General features: G+C 48.8%; 9 protein-coding genes across 9 annotated transcripts; 3 read left to right on the forward strand and 6 right to left on the reverse strand.

Annotated features, from left to right (window-relative positions):
• Nucleotides 1-378: 378 nt before the first annotated feature.
• KY384_002627 (uncharacterized protein) lies at nucleotides 379-995 on the forward strand (the record flags this gene model as incomplete). Its single annotated transcript, XM_044811149.1, has 3 exons — nucleotides 379-578; nucleotides 642-909; nucleotides 960-995. The coding sequence occupies 3 exons, from the start codon at nucleotides 379-381 to the stop codon at nucleotides 993-995; spliced, it is 504 nt and encodes a 167-aa protein (XP_044672032.1).
• A 600-nt stretch (nucleotides 996-1,595) lies between these two features.
• KY384_002628 (uncharacterized protein) lies at nucleotides 1,596-3,071 on the reverse strand (the record flags this gene model as incomplete). Its single annotated transcript, XM_044811150.1, has 1 exon — nucleotides 1,596-3,071. The coding sequence occupies one exon, from the start codon at nucleotides 3,069-3,071 to the stop codon at nucleotides 1,596-1,598; it is 1,476 nt and encodes a 491-aa protein (XP_044672033.1).
• A 2,884-nt stretch (nucleotides 3,072-5,955) lies between these two features.
• On the reverse strand, nucleotides 5,956-9,564 carry KY384_002629 (uncharacterized protein; the record flags this gene model as incomplete). The annotated part of the gene is made up of 1 exon (XM_044811151.1): nucleotides 5,956-9,564. One exon carries the CDS (start codon nucleotides 9,562-9,564, stop codon nucleotides 5,956-5,958), a length of 3,609 nt encoding a protein of 1,202 aa, XP_044672034.1.
• A 58-nt stretch (nucleotides 9,565-9,622) lies between these two features.
• KY384_002630 (uncharacterized protein) lies at nucleotides 9,623-10,445 on the reverse strand (the record flags this gene model as incomplete). The annotated part of the gene is made up of 2 exons (XM_044811152.1): nucleotides 9,623-10,202; nucleotides 10,414-10,445. The coding sequence occupies 2 exons, from the start codon at nucleotides 10,443-10,445 to the stop codon at nucleotides 9,623-9,625; spliced, it is 612 nt and encodes a 203-aa protein (XP_044672035.1).
• Nucleotides 10,446-11,015: 570 nt separating this feature from the next.
• PUP1 (proteasome core particle subunit beta 2) lies at nucleotides 11,016-11,899 on the forward strand (the record flags this gene model as incomplete). Its single annotated transcript, XM_044811153.1, has 2 exons — nucleotides 11,016-11,189; nucleotides 11,243-11,899. 2 exons carry the CDS (start codon nucleotides 11,016-11,018, stop codon nucleotides 11,897-11,899), a joined length of 831 nt encoding a protein of 276 aa, XP_044672036.1.
• Nucleotides 11,900-11,998: 99 nt separating this feature from the next.
• KY384_002632 (uncharacterized protein) lies at nucleotides 11,999-16,673 on the reverse strand (the record flags this gene model as incomplete). The annotated part of the gene is made up of 3 exons (XM_044811154.1): nucleotides 11,999-13,950; nucleotides 14,764-16,362; nucleotides 16,418-16,673. 3 exons carry the CDS (start codon nucleotides 16,671-16,673, stop codon nucleotides 11,999-12,001), a joined length of 3,807 nt encoding a protein of 1,268 aa, XP_044672037.1.
• A 253-nt stretch (nucleotides 16,674-16,926) lies between these two features.
• On the forward strand, nucleotides 16,927-18,471 carry ARP4 (NuA4 histone acetyltransferase subunit; the record flags this gene model as incomplete). The annotated part of the gene is made up of 3 exons (XM_044811155.1): nucleotides 16,927-16,981; nucleotides 17,040-17,541; nucleotides 17,601-18,471. The coding sequence occupies 3 exons, from the start codon at nucleotides 16,927-16,929 to the stop codon at nucleotides 18,469-18,471; spliced, it is 1,428 nt and encodes a 475-aa protein (XP_044672038.1).
• A 305-nt stretch (nucleotides 18,472-18,776) lies between these two features.
• Nucleotides 18,777-20,090, reverse strand: KY384_002634 (uncharacterized protein; the record flags this gene model as incomplete). Its single annotated transcript, XM_044811156.1, has 1 exon — nucleotides 18,777-20,090. The coding sequence occupies one exon, from the start codon at nucleotides 20,088-20,090 to the stop codon at nucleotides 18,777-18,779; it is 1,314 nt and encodes a 437-aa protein (XP_044672039.1).
• A 152-nt stretch (nucleotides 20,091-20,242) lies between these two features.
• Nucleotides 20,243-22,182, reverse strand: KY384_002635 (uncharacterized protein; the record flags this gene model as incomplete). Its single annotated transcript, XM_044811157.1, has 2 exons — nucleotides 20,243-21,289; nucleotides 21,340-22,182. 2 exons carry the CDS (start codon nucleotides 22,180-22,182, stop codon nucleotides 20,243-20,245), a joined length of 1,890 nt encoding a protein of 629 aa, XP_044672040.1.
• Nucleotides 22,183-22,505: the final 323 nt, after the last annotated feature.

The following is a 22,505-nucleotide window of genomic DNA, read 5'->3' on the forward strand; positions in this document are numbered from 1 at the left end:
CCTTATTAAGCCAAGAGCAACAAGTGCATTGTCCGTTGGCATTGAGTTGTCTCATCACTGTATCTCTTTAAGCTCAAAGAATCATTAATCTTGTCTACCAACAATGAATATTCATGGATCACCGCATATTGAAACAAAGCTATAAATCTAAGTCCCCGTACAGCTTCAGCATGACAGTTTCTCTTCTTAAATCAGAATTAAAGCGTTCCACATTGTCGACGTACCGATATAATGACAAAGGCTATGGCACCTCCTCCGGTCCCGACTAGGGCACCACCTCCCGCTCCAGTCAGATCTGGCGTGATCGACCTCACCTTGCCCTGGCGACAGCAGGCTGGCCCACGAAACCAACATCCTCAAGGTCGTTTTCCTGCGAAAATGTCTCGAGCAGCCACGAACGCGCCGTGTGGCCTCGATCTCAATAAGTTCTCGCCAATGAGTAAGAGTAAATGCTTCGTTGGTAAGATTTTCCGAGCGCCGGTCCATACAGAATTTCATGACAATGCTGGCCACAACAGACCGGCAGACGTTGAAAAGACAGTACAGACCAAGCATGGATTGGTAATGACCAAACTCCGGTAGGTGTATACTTACGCTACAGTATTCTTAGAAATTGTTTGCTAATTGTATATGATTGGTAGTTGGATGATTGTGGTCGTCAAACACGAGCAGCATTATACCGCGATACCGTTATACACCCATAATGGCACTGGTCTTAGCAACAAGTCCGAGCGAGCCAAACGCGAATATGTCTCCATCCGCGACGATCGTCTCCCAGACTTCGAGGGTCTCTCCAAGCATGGTGTCCTGACGGCCCAGATGAGGAACGAAGCAAAAGACTTAAGTCGTCTCTCTGTTGCGCACCTGACTGCCGGAGTATCAAGGACTTACGGCACATACGTTGAGCAAGTAGGTCAGCTCGATTCGGAATCCACTGGACAACTTATGAGCCTTCATAGGCAAATGATGATTGGCTGAAAGCGGATTACCAGTAAGTGTCCGGTCTTTTGGCAAAGCTGAATAGGAAACAGACCACGAGTTCCACAAGCTACAGTAACATACGCTTTTGATATTTCATACTCAGCCCTCGGGTCAGCATATTGAATACCTTGCTGGCAAGGGCGCTCATTACGACTTTTTTACAGGAAGCTTCAAGCGAGACGTCTAGATCTACTATCTACCAATTCTTACATTAGTGCATGAAATGAAGTATGACCACTAGATACTTCAGTCAATCAACCAAATGATTACAAAATATGTCATTGTCAGTTGCTAACAATGTCAAGCAACTGTCTATCGACCCTAACATCAAATCAAACCGTGATTTCTTATTTCACTTCTCTGCTCTTTCGTACTGTCTCAATCTCACCACTTGTTAAGTATTTACCGCTTGTTTCGTATTTATACACGGCCTATGTTTTATACGCTTTTCTCATTTGCCAATTCTCGCCTGTATTGGATATTTCCAGCAAGATTCACACTGTCTAAGAAACAAGCTATCCTTCTCGCTCTTCTCTTTGGCTATTACACTTGGCAAAGAAAGAGAAACTTCAAAATAGTGTGACATTTAATTTACAAGTTCCTAGTCTTTTTGACTATGAGCTACAGGTCCTCCGCCGCTTAAGAGGCCTCTCCGGCGTAGCCCACACGTCTTCAGCGGCAAATTCGAAGTCTCTCCGCTTGAGCTCTCCCATTCTTGCCCATTGATCGATCTTTCGCCGGAGCCTCGGTTCATCGTCAACAACGCTCAAGCTATCCGAAACTTGAACCGTTTTGCTTTCCCAGTCATCCACATAAATCATTTCTTCAGCCTCGACCACTTCAGGCTCGAAAATCGACTCGATCCAGGCTGAGATGCTATTGCTCTTGGCTGCACTGAGTGGTATGATGACCAGGTCTTTTTCTTCGACGTCGGCAATGTCCTCGCCATAACCGTAATCAGACTCCTGTTCAAGCTCAAAAAGAACACCAGCCTGTACAGCTTGCTCCTCCGCAATGAAGAAATTGGATTCGGCATCGATGAGACCTCGAGTTAAGTCCTGATTGGCGATGAGGACGTTTTGATCAAAAACCGTCTGCGACTCGGCCGGCTCTCCCGCTTCGACCGCTGCTTCGTACTCCACTCGATTTTGCTCGTGGCTGTCTTCCTTGAAATTGAAACTGTACTGGGCACAAATGTAAGCATCTTTGAAATGGATGTAACCCTCACGGGCTGCATCTCGAGCTGCGTCTTGGGCCCTTTGCTCCTCGCTGACTTGAGGCTGGGATGGTTCTTCGATGGCTTCTCTGCATGAATCATCGCCGCTTTCAGCTTCTTTCGCGTCCTCGTCGTCCGTGAGCTCGGAGGTAGCGTCGGTCTGTCGGCATCCTTGTTTTTTCAGTAGCTCTGCTTCGATCAGTGCGTTTTCGACCAATTCAATGATCCAGTTCTTCTCGAAATCCATGCTCCTTTGCAAAGATTCGATGCTTGTCTCGCAATCTCTGATCTTCTCGTCAAGGTCACCAAGTTGGCTTTCGTGGTTTACAGTTTCTTCGTTACGAGCTTCTTCATCTGCAATTCCCCCTGTTCTCTCAGCCTTTTGCCTCAGCCTATTCTTGGCTTTTTCGATCTTGCGAAAGTCTAGTTTTATCTTCTGGGCTTTCGTATCTCTTCCAGAAATATTATTGTATGATTCAATGATGTCTTCGTTGATGACCAACCCGTAACGATGATTACCTTGCTTATCTTGTGTAGCAACAACGACAGGATCGCTCCTCGCGAGAGTGGGCTCTGGGGGTGAAAGCATCAAGTCTCCGTTGAGACCATCGTCCCGTGACTCTTGGGCACTGTACTTATCTGCCTTTTCTGGTTTTCGATAGTCGTCAGTCATCATGGGTACGTTGACTGAAGTCAACTCTAAGTCAACCTGTGTCCCACAATCCATTGTCGAGCGTTCTTCGACCATGAGACCAATCCTGTTTTCGTCGACAGAATCGCAATTCTTCATCAAGACCAGATTTATTAGGGTACTAATAATGTTGATCGCCCTTTCAATGCTCCCTCTAAAGAATCCTTGTACTGTATCTTCCATACTTCTCTTCTTGGATGATTTCGTCGTTACGAATGTGATGTGCTGTGAAGTCGGTGCTGACTGCGACGTTCTTCGCTCCGTAAGACAGTGTAATAAGGGTTCTTTTTCTACTTTCAAGATCTGGAGTGTTGTTTGTTCTTTCTTTTGACAGCTCCAGAGATTACTTTGTTGACTTTGATAAACAATCAGAACGTAGCGTTTACGCACAAAGGCACTTGGCTGGCAGTTTTAGGATTGAGTGCTTTTGCTGACAATACCTTGAGCATCGACAGAGAAGGACGAAACAAATACATTGTTTCGCGAAATGCTTTCATTGTATTCTATTCGAGACTTAGTCAAATAGTATCACTCAGTATCGCAATTATCATTCGTGCTTCTAGCAAAGGAGGCTTCTTTGAGTACGTATGACACCACTCGAATAGATATCCACCCTTCCAGGATCAGAGCCCATTGATTTCAATCGAGTCCATCTACGACAAAAGCAGAGTTCATGTCTTATGCCCAGGTGGCATTGCCTCGTCCCGTCAGATCAGGTGTGATCAACATGGGGCCACCACCACCACCACCACGTTATGTTTCTCCCGCTGGCCAACCCAGCAATAGTCATGTAACACGCCAGGTCAGAACCGGGACACCAACGCAGCAAAATAACCATCTCCCCAAAGGGATAGGCAGTAGTCCTGCCCCTGCGAATTACTCTCGAGCAAATCAAAGGTCTGTTTACAGACAACAAAACAATCGCCAACCACAAGGATGCCATGGTCAAAGCCAATATGGGCAGTCTCAGCATGGTCAATACCAAAAGATACAAGGACTTAACGCACAGACCTGCGTTCCAATGAAAAAGAATGATTGCAGGGTAGGCAAGATCTTCGCAGCTGCAATGCATGAACAAGACGTCAATGATGTGGCGGGACGCACGATTGATCCCATGCACTCAACTCTCACGAATTGTGGCAGCGTACATTCGAAAGTTCGGTAAGTGGGTCTATCTTTTTGCATTGCCCTCACCCTAGCGATGTTATGCTGACTGTAGCTCCACAGAATGATGATTGTCGTTGCCATTTTCGAAGGCCACTATATGTCTGTGCCCCTATATACACACAAAGGGCAGGGTCTGGATAACAAAAGCGGCCAGGCTAGGAGGGAGTACATATCCATCCGCGATCTTCGTACCCAAGGAGATTTCCAGGAGCTAACGACCAACGGAGTCTTGAGAGCCGAAATGAAGGCATCATCGAGAGAATTGGATCGCTTGACAATAGTGCATCTGACAGCTCCAGTACGGCGATCATATGGTCTATTCGTCGAAGAAGTTGGGCATCTCGATACGAAATCCGCGAAGCTCTTGCGACAATTGTATAAGGATGCAAATTAGCTCACCAAGTGAGTGTCCATCAGGTCTAAGCTGCTAAAATTTGCTGCAGGCAGTACTAAATTCTCGGAGTTGGCGACATAAGAATCTTTGTCGCGACACCCTTGCCAAGTACGATCAACCACACTTGTTTAGAGATTCCTTTGTAAGTCCTGAACTTACAAATTTCTGACAATCTCCCGGAGTGATAACCAGATACCACACCTGGCATATTGAAATATCTATCAGTTCCAAATGTCCATACCCTTCTTGCGAGTAAATTAGACCAGAATATCACAGCGCAAGAAAGAGCGGGGAGAATAAGTGATAAAGAGTAAGGAGGGGAGCACAAGGCAAAGCCAATTAGGGAAATGAAAGAGGCATTACTTATTCCGCACACCGCATAAGTCGAACATCTTATCTAGCTCCACGTGATAGATGGCGATGCCAAAATAACCGAGCATCGATTCAGACGCTTCTTGCTGAAAAGAAGCACGAAACTGACACTGCAGGTATAACAGCTTCTTAAAGGAGTAAGAGGAATCAAGGATCAAGAGTAAAATTGACAAAACTTCTCCACTTTCACCTGAAAAATAGGCTGCTTTTGTAAGGCAGACTGGGAACAAATGTAGATGATCTTTTGCCTTCAAGAGGACTCAAAAGGCTGAGAGAAAACCAGCATTTACCACGGAAAGAAGCTGTCTGTTCAGTTGAGAGACCATCATTAGACGAATGATTGGCTTGGAGCGTTGGTGACAAGTCTCGCCTTGACGGTTGAAATGAGTCTCATAGTATTCTCTTTGCCTCCCCTTTTTGCTAAATAATGTTCTCACTGAAAAGGCACACTTCCCACGGTCATCTCATAAATCAGCATCAGTACCCTCGTGAGGTTCAAAGCTAAGTAACCTCTCAGACGGATCTGATTGATCTTCCGGCACATTGGTCGGTACGAGTGTTAAAGTCGAGGTCTTACGGAGCAGAGGCAGCTCATCAATTGGGCGCGCCTTGGTATTGTCTCGCACTCTAGATGGCCTCCTGTTGAATATTTTCGACTTCACATCCTTCAGGTTGTCTTTCAGGTTGGTCAACATTTTGAAAGGGTTAATAATGGACTTCTTGGAAAGATGTCGATGCTGTTTTGGCTGCTTCGGAAGCTGTGTTGGTTGGTTGGTACATCAGACCAGCAGATTTAGGTTCTCCTGCTTTTTATCATACTCAATGCAATGAAGGGACAAAATCATTGTGTTTGTTCCAGACGAACAATGGGCTCTGGTTTCATTGTTGCCCAAGATTACCATCATTCTCTCCCTCACAAGACCTCTGCTTGCCCTATTTACAAATATCTTTGGGTCTTGGTGAGCTTGCCTCATGCACGCACCGAGATGTTCAAAGAGATGATGTCTTACATTATATCGAAATCGAGTGAAGCTCTAAAGACTTTGCTTCTAGTCCCTGTATCCACGGAACGCCACGCTAGAGCTTTACCAAAGTAAATTTCTGTAAGCAAATCCAAGCGTGCATTCTGAGTCTCTAATCCAACTCGCGCACCTTCACCCTATCCTTTCCAAAAACGTCTTTCACAACTTCATTGATCTCGCGCCGCTTCCTTGCTTTGGCTCGATACGCTTGTAGCTCATCGTTGCCTGCCGCATTAGCGCCTGTGGAGGCTTCTCCATCAGGCTCTAAAAAATGTTGCCGTGACGAATCTCCATATTGTTGGTTTGACGTCCGACTTCGATACCTACTGTGTTGCAATGGGCTCAAGTGACTCTTACGCGCCGATGCAGGTGTCGATAATCGGGAGGTTCCGTGTCTGCTAGAATTGAGATTCTCGTCATTCAGCCCCTCTGGGATTGTAGGTGGAGGTAGGTGCAGTCCTTCCATTTGAGATGAGAGGACATCGATCTCATCATGTCTCTTGTTGATCATGTTTGTCATCTTGCGTATCGTATTCTCTACAGCTTCAACTGTGGGCTGCCTCAAAGGTTGCTTCCCATTCGCTCGAGTACCATTGGCTTGGCTTGCCACTTTTGTGCGTATCAAGACGAGTCCCTGTTCTGCGTCACTCACTTGTTTCTGTAGATGCGTGAATGCTCGTCGGATGTCTCTTAACTGTGTCTGCTGGTCCAGATTCAATGGGGCTTCTGATGCCGCCTCAACATTGGGCAAAGAGTCTCTGCGTTGCTTGATGGTACGTGCGACGTGTTTTGACTGACAACGCAAGTCAGAGATGTCTCCTTGTAATCCGCGGATGTTGCTGATTTTTTCAGGAACGTTCTGTAATCGGCTTTCTTCAAGTTGAGCTTCGAATTCGCCCTCCAGCTCATTAAGTCCTTCTACATCTACAATACACCAATCGTCAAGGGAGTCTAAATCGTCACGAGTGCAGTGGCTTTGCTTTGATGTCTGTTCATGGCCCATAGTGAACGATTTCAGCGCTCTCGCATTGAAACCGAGCGTGTGAATCATTGAGTTGATGTCGCGAAAGACCTTCTCAATCTGGCCGGCGAGGCCGGGCTTATCAATGTTTCCCACATAGTCCTGATGCGTGAGGAAATCGTCCAAATTTCTAGAAGGCGTTGGTTCCGTTTGTAATAGATACTCGTTGGCTTCAGCTTCATCGTCATCCAGATCCTGATGCTCTGCCTGGTATTTCTTTGCCTGAGCCATCTTAATCCGCTCTTGTTCTTTTTGGCGAGCTTCGTTGGTTGATTGGTGGGGTGCTTTTGGAGTCGCAGGCTGAGCCGACGACCGAAACCGGCTGTTTGGTCGCCTCATAGGGCCAGGAGCGCTTACAGACCTGGCATTGTCCGGTCGTAAGCTATCTGCGATGTTGGAGGGACGTATTGGACTAGGTGACCGTGGACCCTCTTGCGCTTTCGTCGAAGGAGGAAAAAGGGGTTGAGCATGCCTGCCCACTTCCCCAAATAAAGGAACTGATTCGGGCAGGGGCTGCCTCATCGCAGTGGAGAATAGGTTTTCTGTGTTCTCTGTAGAGCTTTTCTCATGTGCAAATCCAAAGGAGCCGGCCTCTGTAAGTTTTGAGCTCTCTTTCGAGCTTGAAGGGCTGAACTCCTGAGCAACATCAATACCACTGCCTTCATCATCAAGCGGCTCGTCCGTTTCTTCCTCTTCAGAATCGTGAACTTGCCCTTCTTCTCCGTCCTCCTCGTCATCAGTAGGCAGCGCCTTCGTGGCAGGTTCTACATTGTGAAGCTTGGACTTCGAAGGGATGAAATCCGGAGGTAAAGGCACGTCGTCTGAAGATTTCGAGGAATTGGAGGAATCTCCTGGCGCATAAGTAGTCTTGCTCGTAGACTCGGGGGGCAGTGGACTTTCAGCTGATCCCGAACGAGAACGAGCAGGGGTCTCAGGTCTCTTATTTTCTGAAGACTCACCATCTCCACTTAGGTCGCCAAAACCCTCTGGAGGTTGCGCCTCTTCCTCATTAAGCGGAGATATGTCATCTTCGTCCGATTGAGGCTCTTCCTTGATCTTTGGGGATGTATCGATGGTCGGCCGTGTACGATCAGGAGGTTGTGGAGTCTCTTCCCTTGAATTGCTCGCCTGAGCATCACGACTTGCCATAAAACCAGCAGGCTTACTATCCTGAACTGCAGCGGGGGTAATTTTACTTTGAGATTGGGTGCCGAAAAGCCCTCCAATTTTAGGTGGCTCGGTTTTCGGAAAATTGAACTTTGGCGCTGCAGGTACAGGTGCAGGTGCAGATGCAGATTTATGTTCCTCGCTTTGATCCTTCTGGCTTGTATTCAATACGACAGGGGCATCTTCACTCTCGTCCATATCTGCGTCCTTAGACTGAGCAGGTGCTGTATTTCCAAGCATGTTACCAAAGCCACTGCCAAATAGCGATTTTGTTGAGTCTCCAGCCGGCTCCGCCTCACCGCCCGTTTTATCGTCAGCTTTGAAAGTTGAACCAAGGGAAAATGTCCCTTCGCCGAAAGTGCTTTTTTGCTCTGGGTTTCCAAAGCCACTACGAATCCCGCCACCTGCATCAAATGCACTCGCTGAAGGTTGCTTCCCAAATAAACTGGGAGCGTCTCCTGAGGGCTGGGCAGTTCCAAACCCAGAAGAGCTTTTAGCAAATGATGCGAAGCCTCCAGCTGTGGAAGCCGATGAGTTTCCTCCAGTGATTACCCCAAAAGGCGATGCTTGTGAGCCCAGGTTTGAGCCCGTAGGTGCTCCAGGACCAGATGGTGCTCCCCAAGGAGAAGCACGATTGCCTAGGCCACCTGTCATGCCAAAACCAGAACCCTGAACTGTGGTGCTCGACGGCGTTCCGGGTCCAAACCCGGTTTGACCAAATGCTGGCGCAGAGGTTTGACTGCCTAGGGTTGTTGATGGCCCTCCCCATGGTGATGATTTCTGTCCCAATCCAGATGTTGCACCAAAGCCACCACTAGTTTGTTGAGCAGAGCCAAGCAAATTAGATTTGGGACTTGCTTGAGCGGCGAAGGAATTGGAAGGTGTTGAGGGTTTACCAAAAGCGCTTGCACCAAATGTGGGAGCTCCACTTGAAGCGGCCTGGCCAAAAGGAGTCGCTTGTCCTTGGGGTTGCAGCTGTTGAGGATTCGTCTTGCTGACCGCGACGAGGCCAGAATAAGTCGTGCCCTGCCGAATTGACTCTGTGTACACAAGCCACCAGGTAGCGAGAACTCCCTCATTATTCAAGACCATCACAGCTGGCAACGGGCCTGGCGACTCCTCATACTCTTCTTTGGGTAGAGGCCGTTTTACCCTTTCTGTGCTCGACAAGTCAAAAGCCAATCCGATTGGTGAAGAGTCCTTGAAATTTTCGGTCATTGGCAGCTGCGCTCTTCTTGAGTCATCCGCCATTGACGTAGTCGTAAAAACATTGATGACCTTCTCAACAGCCACATCACGGGTCAAAGGATTCGTTGTTCTTGTCACCAAACCAATGTCTGTGGAGGAGCTAGAAGCTACAATTATGGCATCGGTCAAGCTTGGATCAAAATTCCTCAGGCGAGATGTAAATTGACATGACGGAGTTCGGTCTAAGCCAAATGGAGGGCACATGTCGGGAAGCTTCTGATACATAATGGCTTTCTCCGGTTGTTTTAGTCGAGTGATGATGTGGTAGGTTGTCTCAGGAATCATGCCAATGTCTGACGAAGCCGGTGTATGCGCTGTTAAGAAAATGTCGTTTTCAAGCCAACTAATCATTGATACTGTTACAGGTGAGCACGAGGATGTTATAATTGTACTGTCCGCTTAGCTTACCGTATTGCTCGCTTGGTAGACTTGGAGGAGCAGGGAATTCTGCTTTAGCATCGCCTTCTGGTGTCAACTGAATACATGCACCATTGGCCAGGCCCGCTACTAGCTGCTTCCCTTTGTTACTCCAAGATACACAACTCACGGCATCTTTCAAGACCTGCCCTTGCGCTCTACTATGAAATTGTCTTGACTTTAGATTTGCCATCATAAGTTGTCCATTGGTATCAACGACGGCAAAGAATTCTGCCTTTTCCGCCGTCGGATTGGCTAGTAAGGCTCGTACAGACACTCCGTTTGTTGATAACCCAAAAGCAGGTTGTGTACTTCCCTGCATTAGCGATTGCACTTGGTAGACAGCTAATCCGCCTCCACTCTCTGCCGATAAAACCATGAATTCCTCATCTGCAGAAAATGCCACTTGCGATACCCTCATGCCCAGGTTAAGCGTGAGTTGAGGAGTGAAGGGTTTCGTATTACCTCCATCTGGACTGCTGTAGGCTTGTCTGACAGCCTCGGTGCTGGCAACGATGACAGAGCTTGGTCCTGCCGCTGCTAAAAGTCCTTTCGTAGAAGATATAGCTAATAGTGAAGCGTATGGAGGGGGGGAGCGTCTGAAGGCCACGGTGAAGGAAGAAGTCGTAACTTTGTCTCCCCGGTGATCGTCTGAAATCCGATACCCTAGGTAGATGTCATTAGTGAAAGGTATCTTGCAAGGCTTTCGGACTTTACTTCTGTCGATATTTCCTCGAGCTCAGGGCCATGTTGGATTGGCGCACTGCTGGTAGTCGGAGCAGAGGCGCCGAACGGCGACGGACTACCGAAGGAGAAGGCCATCTGACTGGAAATCAGGCTGGGAGCCGCACGTCTACGCCTGCACTAGAGATCTGTCCTGGAAGCACTCCGTATCTGAAATTCCACACCTAGAGACATTGATCAAAGCGAAGGGAGCCCGAAATTTTCCCAAGCCGATTTTGTCGTGAAAGTCGCCTTATCAGAGTTTGTTGACTGACAACACATTCAGGCGCCTAATCTCCCCTCAAGTTCCTTTTGCAGTGTTCAAATTAGATTATTATGTATTGGAGTTTCGAAGTGTTGGCGCGTCAAGAGGTCCTCTAGACAAAGGGCGGAATCGACCCGAAGCGCGTCAAGCTCCAAGAGAGCAGGCTGCTTCAACATCGTCAGCTTCAAGTTCATCGAATCAGTCACCGACCCACCTCTTATAGACATATGCGAAACATCTTCGTTGCTCAAGCTTACATTTCCGTGACCAGAACTGATTCATAGCCGTTTCTCATCTGGCTGATTGTCTCTTCACATCCCGAAACCTAACAATGCCGGGCTTCGATTTCTCAAATCACAACCGAAATATAGCATTACATGCCAAAGGAATACCGCTTCCAAAGGCTACAAGCACAGGTACAACAATTGTCGGATGCAAATATGATGGAGGCGTGGTTATTGCAGCGGATACGAGGGCTACCTCAGGCCCGATCGTAGCGGACAAGGTCTGGGATTCTAGGTGTTCCCCTCGTCGCTCTCATTGCTGATACTTCCCTAGAACTGCGAGAAATTACATTACATTGCTCCGCAAATATGGTGTGCAGGCGCCGGAACTGCAGCGGACACCGAGTTCACCACCGCCATTATCTCCTCAAACCTTGAGCTTCATTCTCTCTCTACTGGCCGGAAACCCAGAGTCGCCACTGTTATGACGATGCTCAAGCAGCACCTATTTCGATATCAAGGCCACATCGGAGCATACCTCGTGGTCGCTGGTGTTGACCCTACAGGAGCTCATCTGTTTACAGTCCATGCCCATGGTAGTACGGACAAGTTACCCTACGTTACTATGGGAAGTGGGTCCCTCGCGGCTATGGCAGTATTTGAGACGCAATGGAAACAGAGCATGACGAGAGAGGAGGCCGTGAAGTTGGCATCGAACGCAATTCAAGCCGGTATCTTTAATGACTTGGGATCAGGCTCTAATGTGGATGTTTGTGTGATCACAAAGGAGAAGACGACGATGATGAGAAACTATATCACTCCGAATCAAAGGGACAAGAAGGAAAAGAGCTACAAGTTCGCGCGAGGTACGACCGCTGTTTTAGCGGAGAGGATCATAACGAAAGAGGAGATCAGTAAATACGCTACAATACAGGAACTCTCGTCGGATGACGACGTCGTGGTGGTCGAGAAGATGGATGTGGATCAATAGAATTAAATAGGAATGAGCGAGCCCGGTATTTGCAAAACCTAACTTTGTATTAACAAATAGCTCTCATGCGAGCAGTGCTGCGATTCTTGATATTTTGGTTCAACAGGCGACGTCTCTCAAATGTGGGCTCGTCGATGAATTTAAGAGCTTCCGATGGCTCTCGTGCCTGACTCTGCGCTTTGTGATAAGACCGTGCCATTCGAATACTGTTCGATCGATCTCATCTGCGACGTCTATGCCTTCAACTCTACTGACAATAGCGAGCACCCACCTCAGTTTCACGATGCTCACACAATTGTTGCGAAAAAGCTGTGACATGATTCCTGCATGTAGCAAAGCTCTAGCCATTTGCGTGCTGGTTGTTCCAAGGCCTTCCCGCGTGAAGCGGACGTAGCAGATATAGACCATTCTGAAGGCGATTCGGTGCGTGCACGGGTCCATATAAGCCAGCGAAGTTGCAATCCGGTCGTAGAGGTCTGCACGGGCTCTTCGCCATTCATCTTCATTGCCATGAAAAGCTGCCAATTGGGATTTTGCATCCCGATGATTTAGATATGACCAAATAGAATGAGGATGTTGGAAGTCATCGAGCAGGAGATGATCAGCCAATGCAGGGCACGTCTCCAGTAGTGTGCGTGAATCGGATTTGAAGATCCGTCTGGCATAATATAGTGATGCGGGAAGGTGCTCCAGCACGCTTTGAATGATCGCTTGTACGGGCAGGTCAACTTGATGGGCTTTCGCATGCCTTACCAGAGTCACAATTCCGTCAGAGCGCTGCATTGCCTGCAACAAATTGAACAACTTTGATACTAAATCGTACTTGCAGATTTGGGTGAATCTCAGTTCCCTCAGTAGGATGCATTGCCAATGGTTGGTATGACCTTTGCCAAATCGATCACCAAAGTGTCTTAGGCGACGTCTGGGTAATCGCCACAAACAACGGGCTACGAAAGTTGAGAAAGACTCATTTTGAAAGTGCTGCACATAAGCCGCAATATCACTGGTAGCCTGAGTAGCCATCGAGCAAGTAATCCGGAAACTGTGACCTGGTACATCTATCTGCAAAAACAGATCATGTCTTACAAGGAAAGCCCACCACTTTTTCAGCATCTCAGACGGGTTTTCCATTTCATGATGGCAAGCAAGTTTCGCGATCAGCCTTTTGCTCATAACATTGATTGCTGCATGTTTCGCCGCAGGATGCAGAAAGCCTAGGATGCGCTGGAACTCGGTCTCATGCTCTTTTAGACACCGATTGTTCAACGTTGAGGTCTCCTTTAAGACAGGCTCAGTTGCTGGGCATCCCAATATGGTTGTAGGAAGAGCTTCAAACCATCTCAAGACGAAAGATCGGACCCTCAACCCTAATTCACCGGAAATGGGACCTTCTAGATGTCCGAGAAGCTTGCATCCCGAGGAGATCGACGAAAGCGTGACAGGCGCTTGATTGATGGATTCCAGCAGATGGGACACTATTTCGTTATCAAGCTCGGCAATAGAAAAGATACGACAGCTATCGATGCCTTCAATGATCGCTTCTGCTAGTCCAAGCCCGAAGGTTTGAAATACCCGCTCGTTGCGGAGGATGGACGAAAGTCGAATTAAGATCCGAACCTCGACATTGGAAAAGATTCCCAGAGAAAATTGCGTTCTTATCCAGGTAAACAGATGCTCGATTGACGCCTTGCTTTTATCATCCCGAACTTTCGGGAGCCACCATCTGAAGAGGAGGAAACTAAAAGTGTTCGCTGTTGGATCGTTCAACGTCCGATCTTCTAAGAAAGAGAGAAGCTCATTCAAGGGACGTTCAACCTCTACCAAGTGTTTAAAGATCTTGCCACTGCATTGTCGGAGGGTTGTACCAACAGGGCATTCTAGCCCGCGGATCGACTCGAGGTCCTTGCAACTTTTTACCAATTCGAGCAGTCGAACTTCTGCATCGGACTGCGCCTTGTCATATGATGTTTCAAGGTCATCTAGTTGCGATTGGGGAGTTTTGAATGAAGCTTTGACTATTCGCTCAAGCCACCGAAGTAGCGTCCACGAGTCTAAAGGAAGTCAACTGCATTGCCCATTTCAAACAGATATGTTTAGAGATGTATACCTTTTCGAAAGTTCAAACTTGAGTGCCCCTTATCCTGCCATGGGTTGCCAACCTTTTCGAGCAATCCCCACCGAGGAAGAAGCAACGGATTGAGGCTCCCTGGAAGATCAAAGGAGGCAGCATAATTGACACGCCTTCGTCCACATCTTTTCCTTGCCTCCAAAGGCCCCGGTGTGGAGCTAGCATTGCGCTTGCATTGCTTACACCTTATGAGTTGGCCAATTGCGCTGTGGAGAGGTGCTCCTCCGATCCAAATGTAGTCGTATGGAGTTGCTATTTGCCCGCCGAGACAGCGAGCTCTTGACTTCGATAGCATACAATAACGAATCAGCCCTCATCGCGCCCGTCTACTCGAGTTTCGCAACACATCCACCGCAATGATCATTACTGTAGAGCGCGAATTGCTGAAGGTAGGCTTGGAGTTTTTGACTCTAAGATAGATCCCTACCATTCTCGATTTAACAGTACAAAATTTACACAAGCGTGATGAGACATGCGCTGTAGTTCATGGCCAAGGGGTTTCTGGAGGGCCGAGGGAGGCGTTCCCACATCTGAGATGCACCAAAATGACGAGAGTTATTCTTACATCCTAACATCTAATATTGATGCCTTGCCGCTTCTCGCTTTCTCGGAGCTCAAACATGACCTGCGCTCCTGTGAATAATGCGCAGCAAGCTCCCGCTAGAAATACAAGACCTGATAACGACCAATCAGTATTATCGCTCGAGCAATCCATGACAAGGACGATATAGCTTACCAGAATATGATCCAACAATGCCCTGGACCAAACCTTGTAAACCATCAAGTCCTACAGCAAAACCAACGAGATTGGCGGACATCATCATTAGGATGTTTCCAACAGCACCAATGCCGCATATCACGCGATAAGCTTCCTTGCGTTTCTGCCATTTCGATTTCGGAAACAAAAATGCGGCCGATACCTCTGGTAGAATGAACAAGGTGATGAGCCAGCCCCATACTAGGAGTCGCAATTGAATGTCATGCCACATAGCGACGAAGCTGAAGGTGGTAAATATACTGAACATTGATCGGAGAGTCCCCCATATGCCGGGCCCGGCTCTGCTGCTGCTCCCTCCCATAGGAATGTAAATGTAACGAATAATCCAACGATTGAAGCTTCTATGCCATCCACGCCAGAAGGCTAGAGCAGAATAATTATCTGACATGCATCGGACCACATTTTCCGGTGGATCAACTCCATCTAACAAAGCCCACAATCGAAACATCCGCCACGGTAGCAATAGCTTGAGCCAAATGTGATGTAAGTTGAAAAATCCGAGCATGCTAAGTTGAAAGGGTGTATAAACTTCCCATGCAGGTTGCGCCTTGGAGATGGCGACGACGTAGATGAAATGAATCATGACCTCCATCGTCAAGAGCGCCAAAAGGAAACGAATGCCATATGTTACAATTCTTTGAGCTGAGATGCTTGAGACTATGTGTCTCTGTTGCGAAATGAAGTCGTTGAAGGTCAGGATAGGCCCAGCGAGATAAAGTGGAGCATAGAGCGTGTATGCGAAGTAGTTTTTGAATGAAAAATCCTGTGCTTTGGCTGGTAAATCGACGCGGTCTCGCTCTGAGAGGTTGGCAGGATCAAGTTGTTTCTTCTTGTGACAATCAGCATCTGACCTTAAAGCGTGAGGAAGGACATCGTTCACCTCAATTGGGCTAACAGGACCCGACGTATGGTTTGCCCAGTGATGGTCGAGATTGAAGCTTATGAGCCGCAACACCGTGAAATTAAAGTGGATGTCCCATCTCGGCAACAAACCCCCGTAGCTATCAAGCTGCGAGCCCCAGCTGATGGCGCTCTTCTCACCTTCAGAACTCGACGGTAGAAACGATTTGATGATTGTGGCGTAAGAATAGCCGTGTGCGAGCTCGTTCGCAAACAATATTGCAATATTAAACGCCCACGTAGCAAAGGGAACAAGATCTCGTCTCAGCCTGGTTGCCAACAAGTAGTTGATGGACAAAATCGCTAGAATCTTTGGAGCAGAAGCCCCATGCAAGGCGATCAGGAAGATGATGTTGAAGGCTACATCAAAAGTGGTTCGCCTGCTTAGTCTTACATCTGCCTCTAGATCTGCTCTGCGCAGGGATGAGCTGCTTCCACCGGGCATAATCTTGTATTGAGCCCCCGATGAGCCATTGGGCAACGGATATGCTTGATCAAAGGCCCATCGTAGGAGTGGCTGTACTACCATGAGGACAAACAAGTAGGGCACATTGCCTCTGAATCCTGCGTATTGTGCGTCCGAGTCGTCGACTTTCCGGCCTAAGATCCAACCCGAGGAAAGTAGATGTTCGAACTTGCTATAATTTGGGTTCCAAGCTACATATCAATGTTCAGTATGATTGAGTAGAGAGGGACTCGGAGAGGCAATTACATTGTGAGACATCGTAGGCCGTGTAGAACATCCATGGCACCAGAATCAAGAATACAGCGCCATGGTATAAGAACTCAGGCGTTTTCCACTTCGGTGCTGCCGCACCGTTGTGCTGGCTCCGCTCATCTCGATGCAGCTCCTTGCGGGAAGGTTTGGCAGGATCTACTCGAGTGGGCGGGGTCTTCGCCGAGGTTGTGAGCCTTGTGTCAAGAGCGTCGAGAGAGTAAAGCTGCCCAACAAATTGCAGCAGCGACATGTCATGCTGTTTACGTAGAACAGTAGAAATAACGAATTGAACATCGCGTGAGATTCACACTGTCCTTTCACTTTCCGCCGCACGCTTGCGACGGCCCGCTGCAGGGGACACCCGCCGTGGGTATTGAGACGCGGACCTCGAATATGCACCTTGATCTTTAATGGCACTCCAATCAGCATGGGTAGACAGACATACTCAATAAAGTAGGGCCGCACCACAGCTCCTTCGCTTCGGAGTACGCCATCAAGCCAACATGGCCACCGGTCAGAGCACCGCCAAAGCTCCAGATGCCAACGAATATGGAGGAGGTGGGCCGCTATAGTCTATCAACTTCGTGCAAAATGCGGTGCCCCTGACAAAAGATAGATGAGATCTCCGCACTCGTAATAGACCCTGGATACTCCACCGTACGCGCTGGATTTGCTGGCGAAGATACTCCTAAATCCGTCGTTCCCTCCTACTATGGCACCATACCTTCAGAGAACGAGCCCGAAAACCAAAGAAAGCTGTACGGAGACAATGCCATACATACGCCCTTTCCGCGGCTGGCAATCAGCAATGTCATGTCCAAAGATAGCTTGGTAGAGGATTGGGACACTGCCGCAAGCTTGTGGGAATATGCCATTACTTCTAAACTTACAAGCACGAAGCAAGGTAGGCTGGCAGTCAATGGACTCAATGATACAGACAATCAAGATCTCAACATGGAGATTGCGGAAGATGGGGAGAAGCCCGTAGGAGAAAATGCGCTGCTCATGACAGAACCAGGCTGGAATGTAGGAAAAGATCGAGAAAAGGGAATTGAAATCGCGATGGAGAATTGGGGTGTGCCTGCCTTCTGGCTTGCTCGAAGCGGTGTGTTGGCAGCGTATGTGGCCCGCAAATTCCTAGAATCGCTCCACAAACTTAACAAATTTGGCAAATCAGGTTCGCATCTGGCAAACCTTCCGCTCTCGTGGTCGACATTGGTGCCGCCAACATCTCCGTCTCCCCCGTCCACGACGGCATGATCCTCCGAAAAGGCGTCGTCCGCTCGCCTCTCGCCGGCAACTTCATATCAAACCAAGCGCGTCTCCTCTTCTCGACCTCTCAACCTCAAGTCCCTCTTACACCACACTACCTAATATCCTCCAAGACCGCTGTAGACGCGGGCGCCCAATCACAAGCTACCTACCGCACTTTCCCCTCAGGCACAGAGCCAGACGCATCATTCCGCGCCTTGCAAGAAGAACGCGTATTAAAAGAGTTTAAGGAGAGCGTGGTATCGGTATGGACGGGCCAGTCGAGATTATCAGGGCACGGACCAAACGGGGTGACGAACCTGGATGCCGCGAAATCGCATCAAGGGAAACCATTCGAGATGCCAGATGGCTGGAACCAGATGTTTGCTGCGCCAGACCGGTATCGTTGCGTTGAGGGAGTATTTGATGCGAAGATGGCACTCACGGATGCTGCGAATCCTCCGCCGCAGCAGAATCAAACTATCATTGAAGCGATAAAGCAGAGTTTGAACAACGTTGACACAGACGTTAAGCCGACGTTGCTGAATCATATCGTTGTCACAGGTGGGAGTAGCCTGATACATGGATTCAACGATAGGCTGGTGCAAGAAATTACTGCTGTGTTTCCGTCAACGAGGGTAAGGGTTTCTAGCCCTGGAAATTTAGCGGAAAGGAAGTTTGGAAGTTGGATTGGAGGGAGTATCTTGGCGAGCTTGGGCACTTTTCATCAGATGTGGATCAGTCGGAAGGAGTATGAGGAATTTGGAGCGGGGATTGTGGAGAAGAGGTGTAAATGATTGTAAGTCGTAGGTCTGCGAAAAGTCTGCTACTATGATGTTGAGTATTCAAAAGATGCCAGAAGGAGTGTTCATTGAATCCTCTATCTCATAAAGGGCGTATTGTCACCCGATAGATACACAAGTGAACTGAAAGACCATGTACTGGCCATTCCCCAACAGCTGGAACTGCAGGAAGTGCAGGCCGCTGTAGGATTCATTTTACATTATACAAGTTATGTCGCAAGAATGGTCATTTGGGAAGCATGCCTCCCAAATCCAACTCCAAACATGTGGCAGCCATATATTTGATTGACATCCCAGATTCAGTTCCGGACGAAGTTTCTCCGAGATATCCAGACGCCATCTTTGCCAACTCCCATGAAGCCGCCGTCTCTGTCTTTCTCTCTACTGTCTTCAGTCTTTCCGTTAGTAAGCCCTAAGTTATTAAGGCCTTCTGCAGTGGTATCCTTGCCCCAGTTGATTCTTTTCTTCGATGACCTTTCCTTTGGCTCTTTAGTGCTCTTTGCATGGCCACTAAACATCTTTTTCCAGCCAAGACCTTTCCGTTGGGTGCCCATTGATCCGTTCATTCTACCGCTAGCCAGATCATTAGTGCTAGCCGACCATGGACCCATGCGTGGTCCACTAGGACCAGGAGGAGGCGGACTACTAGTATTGCCACGGTTCGAAAAGTGCTGGGTGAAAAAATTGCTGGTGCTGGTATTTGCCGGTGGGCCAGTGTCGGCGCGAGCGGCAGAATGGGGTGGCGAGGGTGGTGGCGTGCTTTGGAGAAAATCAATGAGTGCAGAGGAAGAAGCTGGATTGAGATAGAAGGGCATTTGGGTTGGGTGAGAGACTTTAGGTTGCCCGCTTGAATCCGCTGACTGAACAGGCGGCGGGGGAGGTGGACCATCAGGAGGACGAGACCGGGCAGAGCTGGGTGATTGCACCCGAGGAATAGGTGATGGAGAGAATCGTGCCGGCGGAGAGTTAGCGTGCAACGGGCCAGTAGATATTGGTTGAGGAGTTGCGCCTTGTTCGGTTGTTGATGAGATCGTAGAAGGGCCAGGAGACGGGGCCATTGTCGTGGCAAAATTGGGGTCATTCAAACGGTGCGCAGGATGAATACCGAGCTCGGCTTCTGGTGGTACATTGTTGTTTCGAGGCATCAAATTAATCGCGGAAGCATTAAGAGTAGGTTGATCCGACGTTGGATGTATAGTTCCCGGTTCTGGTGATTGAGTCCCTGTTGGCATTATTGTAAAATGTGTGGGCGTGTACACAAGTGAACTCGATCGTTTGGGAGTTTTTAGAGTGTCCTTGTTACGTTCCGACAGACCAGGCTTGGAAGAAGCGAGGTCTACTTGACTGTAGTAATGTCGCAGAGGCAAATCTTGCGAACTCCTCGATCCAGGAGATGCTAGTCCGGCGCGCGCAGCAAAGCGAGCGTGCCTTTCTTCTTGTAATAGGGGGTGAACTGGATTGGAATCACCTTCAATATTGATAGGGATGTCCTCGGATGCCGTGATTGGAAACGTGGTGGTTACGGGCGGCTTTGGTGTCTCGTCACTCTGAATTGGTGGGTTCGGCTTCTTCTCCAGGTCAATAGCAGCGAAAGAACTCTGTAATGGCGACATCTTCGGCTGTGCAGGTATCAGCGAGAAGGCTCCGTATGAGCCCTGACTTGGCGCAGGTCTTCCATCTTGTACATGTTGAGGGCTCTCCTCCTGACCTAGCTGTTGATAATCGATTTCATCTGGCGTAGGGCTGTCTGTATATGTTGATACACTCAAAGGTGTTTGTATTCGGCGAGACGATAGCCTGCGAAGAAGGGGGAAGTGGTTTGATCCTTTGATTTAGGAGACTCCGAAGCTTTTTGTACGTATTTGTGTGATTGTTCGGATTTTTCAGCATGATCAAGTATGTTGTTGTTTTCCGCATTGCTTAAACTGCTTTTCTTCACAGAGGGTTTCCTACCGAGTATTGAGCGAGTTCGCTCTGTTATTGAAGTTCTGCGTGATGGGGAATGATCCGACAGTGAAGATTTGCTTGCATTTGTCATACTCGCCATAATCTGGGCAGGAGTCTGGAATTGGGGTAATGCCGTTTCCGCACTCTCTTCACTTATTGGTTCAGGGCTTCTGATGCCCCGATGTCTCGGCTCTGGGCTAATCACCGGTCTGTAAGGCTCCAGGCTTTGTTTTGCTCTTTCAGAATCAGGACTCCTGAGCCCAGTTGGTCGTGGCTCCGGGCTTCTCACAGATCTATATTGCTCAGGGCTCTTGGGCTTTTGAGGTTCCGGACTCCTCAATGTTCTGTGATGCTCTGACCGCTTGTTGCTTTGTATCTCGAACCCTTTTGCGTTTCTCACGTTCTCGGGCGCTTCATGAATCCGATCAACATTCAAGCCTGCAGGCTGGACAATACCTAACCCCATGTCAGACGCTCGCGATGGTTTATGCTGTTCTTTTGATGCTTGAATTCTTTCGTTATTTGGGCTCTTGGGGGATCTGCCGAGGTTTGGTGATCTTGGAGACAGCCCTGTAGCAGGGTGTCTCGGTGATAACGCTGACTGAACGGTTCTCGGAGACACTCCACTATCCCTGCGTGAGACTGACAGAGTGTTCTGACCTGATGATTGGTGAACTTGTGGCGAGGCCGTTGCTGATCGTGAGCCAGATGACCTGGGCTGTCTATGAGAAGATGGGGCTCGAGAAGAAGGATCGGGAAAGGTTGGCAAGGGCTTATTAGGAGATCGAGGTGGGGTCGGGGAGTTTTGCGGACTGTCCGCGCGGGTATCAACTGCATATCGGCCGGTCGCTGATCTAGATGGTAACTACGAGGTGTTAGAGCAACAGCGTCTTTTGATTCTGAAGCAGACAATACCAGGTTTTTCCGGCTTGCAGCACCAGCTCGTCTCTGCATCTCGGCGACAATGCCGCCTAGCTGTATGAGGGCCTTACGAAGATGACCGCCTTTTGACTGAAGCGTCAAGAATGCTCTTGTCCATCCTTCAGTGTTGCCGATCATGGCAAGGTATACCGAATCATGCTCCTCTGTTCTGTCTTCCCATACCTTATCAATTCTCGTCATATATTTTGCAAGCTCCCTTGTAGCATCCAGGCCCTTCTGAACATCTTTGAGGGCATCGTTCATGGCTGCGGATGTTCGATCAATGATATGCTCGATTTTCTCATTGCCCTCGACGATCGCAGTGCGGAAAGCCCGATCAACCAGCATTTGATCAAAGACTTCACCATGCTCGAGCGGTAGCTTGAGGTAACGAATGCGCTCGTTGATATCGCCCTGAGCAAGATCGAAATCTTCAGTGGTCCGTTCGAGAAAGCCGTCTATCTCGTCGACATGGGTCTGCAGAATCTTCAGCACCTCCTCGTCTGACTTGGCGAGGCCTTGCTGCAGAAGGTGCATGCCAAATGATATCTGCGCCACAAGCTTCCACAGGGGGTGAAATCGCTCTCCTGGCTTCTGCTTCCATCGTCCTGCCACGGTGCGCTCATAGTGCTCCTGCTCTAACAGCAACTTGCGTCGTGTTGCGGAGTCGGCCTTGGAAACGCGCTCCGGAAGCTCGTCCTGATCATCCCCATTCATTGTCTCGGACATGGACTCCTCAAAAGCGCCCTGCATGGTGGGGACGGGATGCACGGGCGGGGCATTGTCGAACTCGCTCTCGGAAGTGGTTTCGACGGTCTCCATGTCTTCCTCTGCCATGGCGAGAGGAACGCTGTAGGCACTCTCCCTCACTGTTGATAAAACCATCTTGGCTCAAGCTTCACCCCTTCCCTCTCTCCTTCGCTCGGTAATGTCCTGTTTCAGCCACGGCTGCAGGCGAGGGCGGAGACACCCTTCCTCGTAAAGCAGTCCAATTGTCTCTGGAGTCCGCAAAGCTCTTGTACTACTCTCTTTTGGAGGGGCCCGGAGCTTTTCATTCCCTATCGAAATTGCAGCGGCAAAAGTGGGACCAAGCGAACGGATGCGGAAGACATCGCGGATGGAGCTTTCTTTCTGCTATGCGACGAGGCGAGACAAGCTGT

The sequence above is a fragment of the Bacidia gigantensis genome (assembly GCF_019456465.1).
Source record: "Bacidia gigantensis strain McMullin 20006 chromosome Unknown contig_156, whole genome shotgun sequence".
Classification (NCBI taxonomy): Eukaryota; Fungi; Ascomycota; class Lecanoromycetes; order Lecanorales; family Ramalinaceae; genus Bacidia; species Bacidia gigantensis.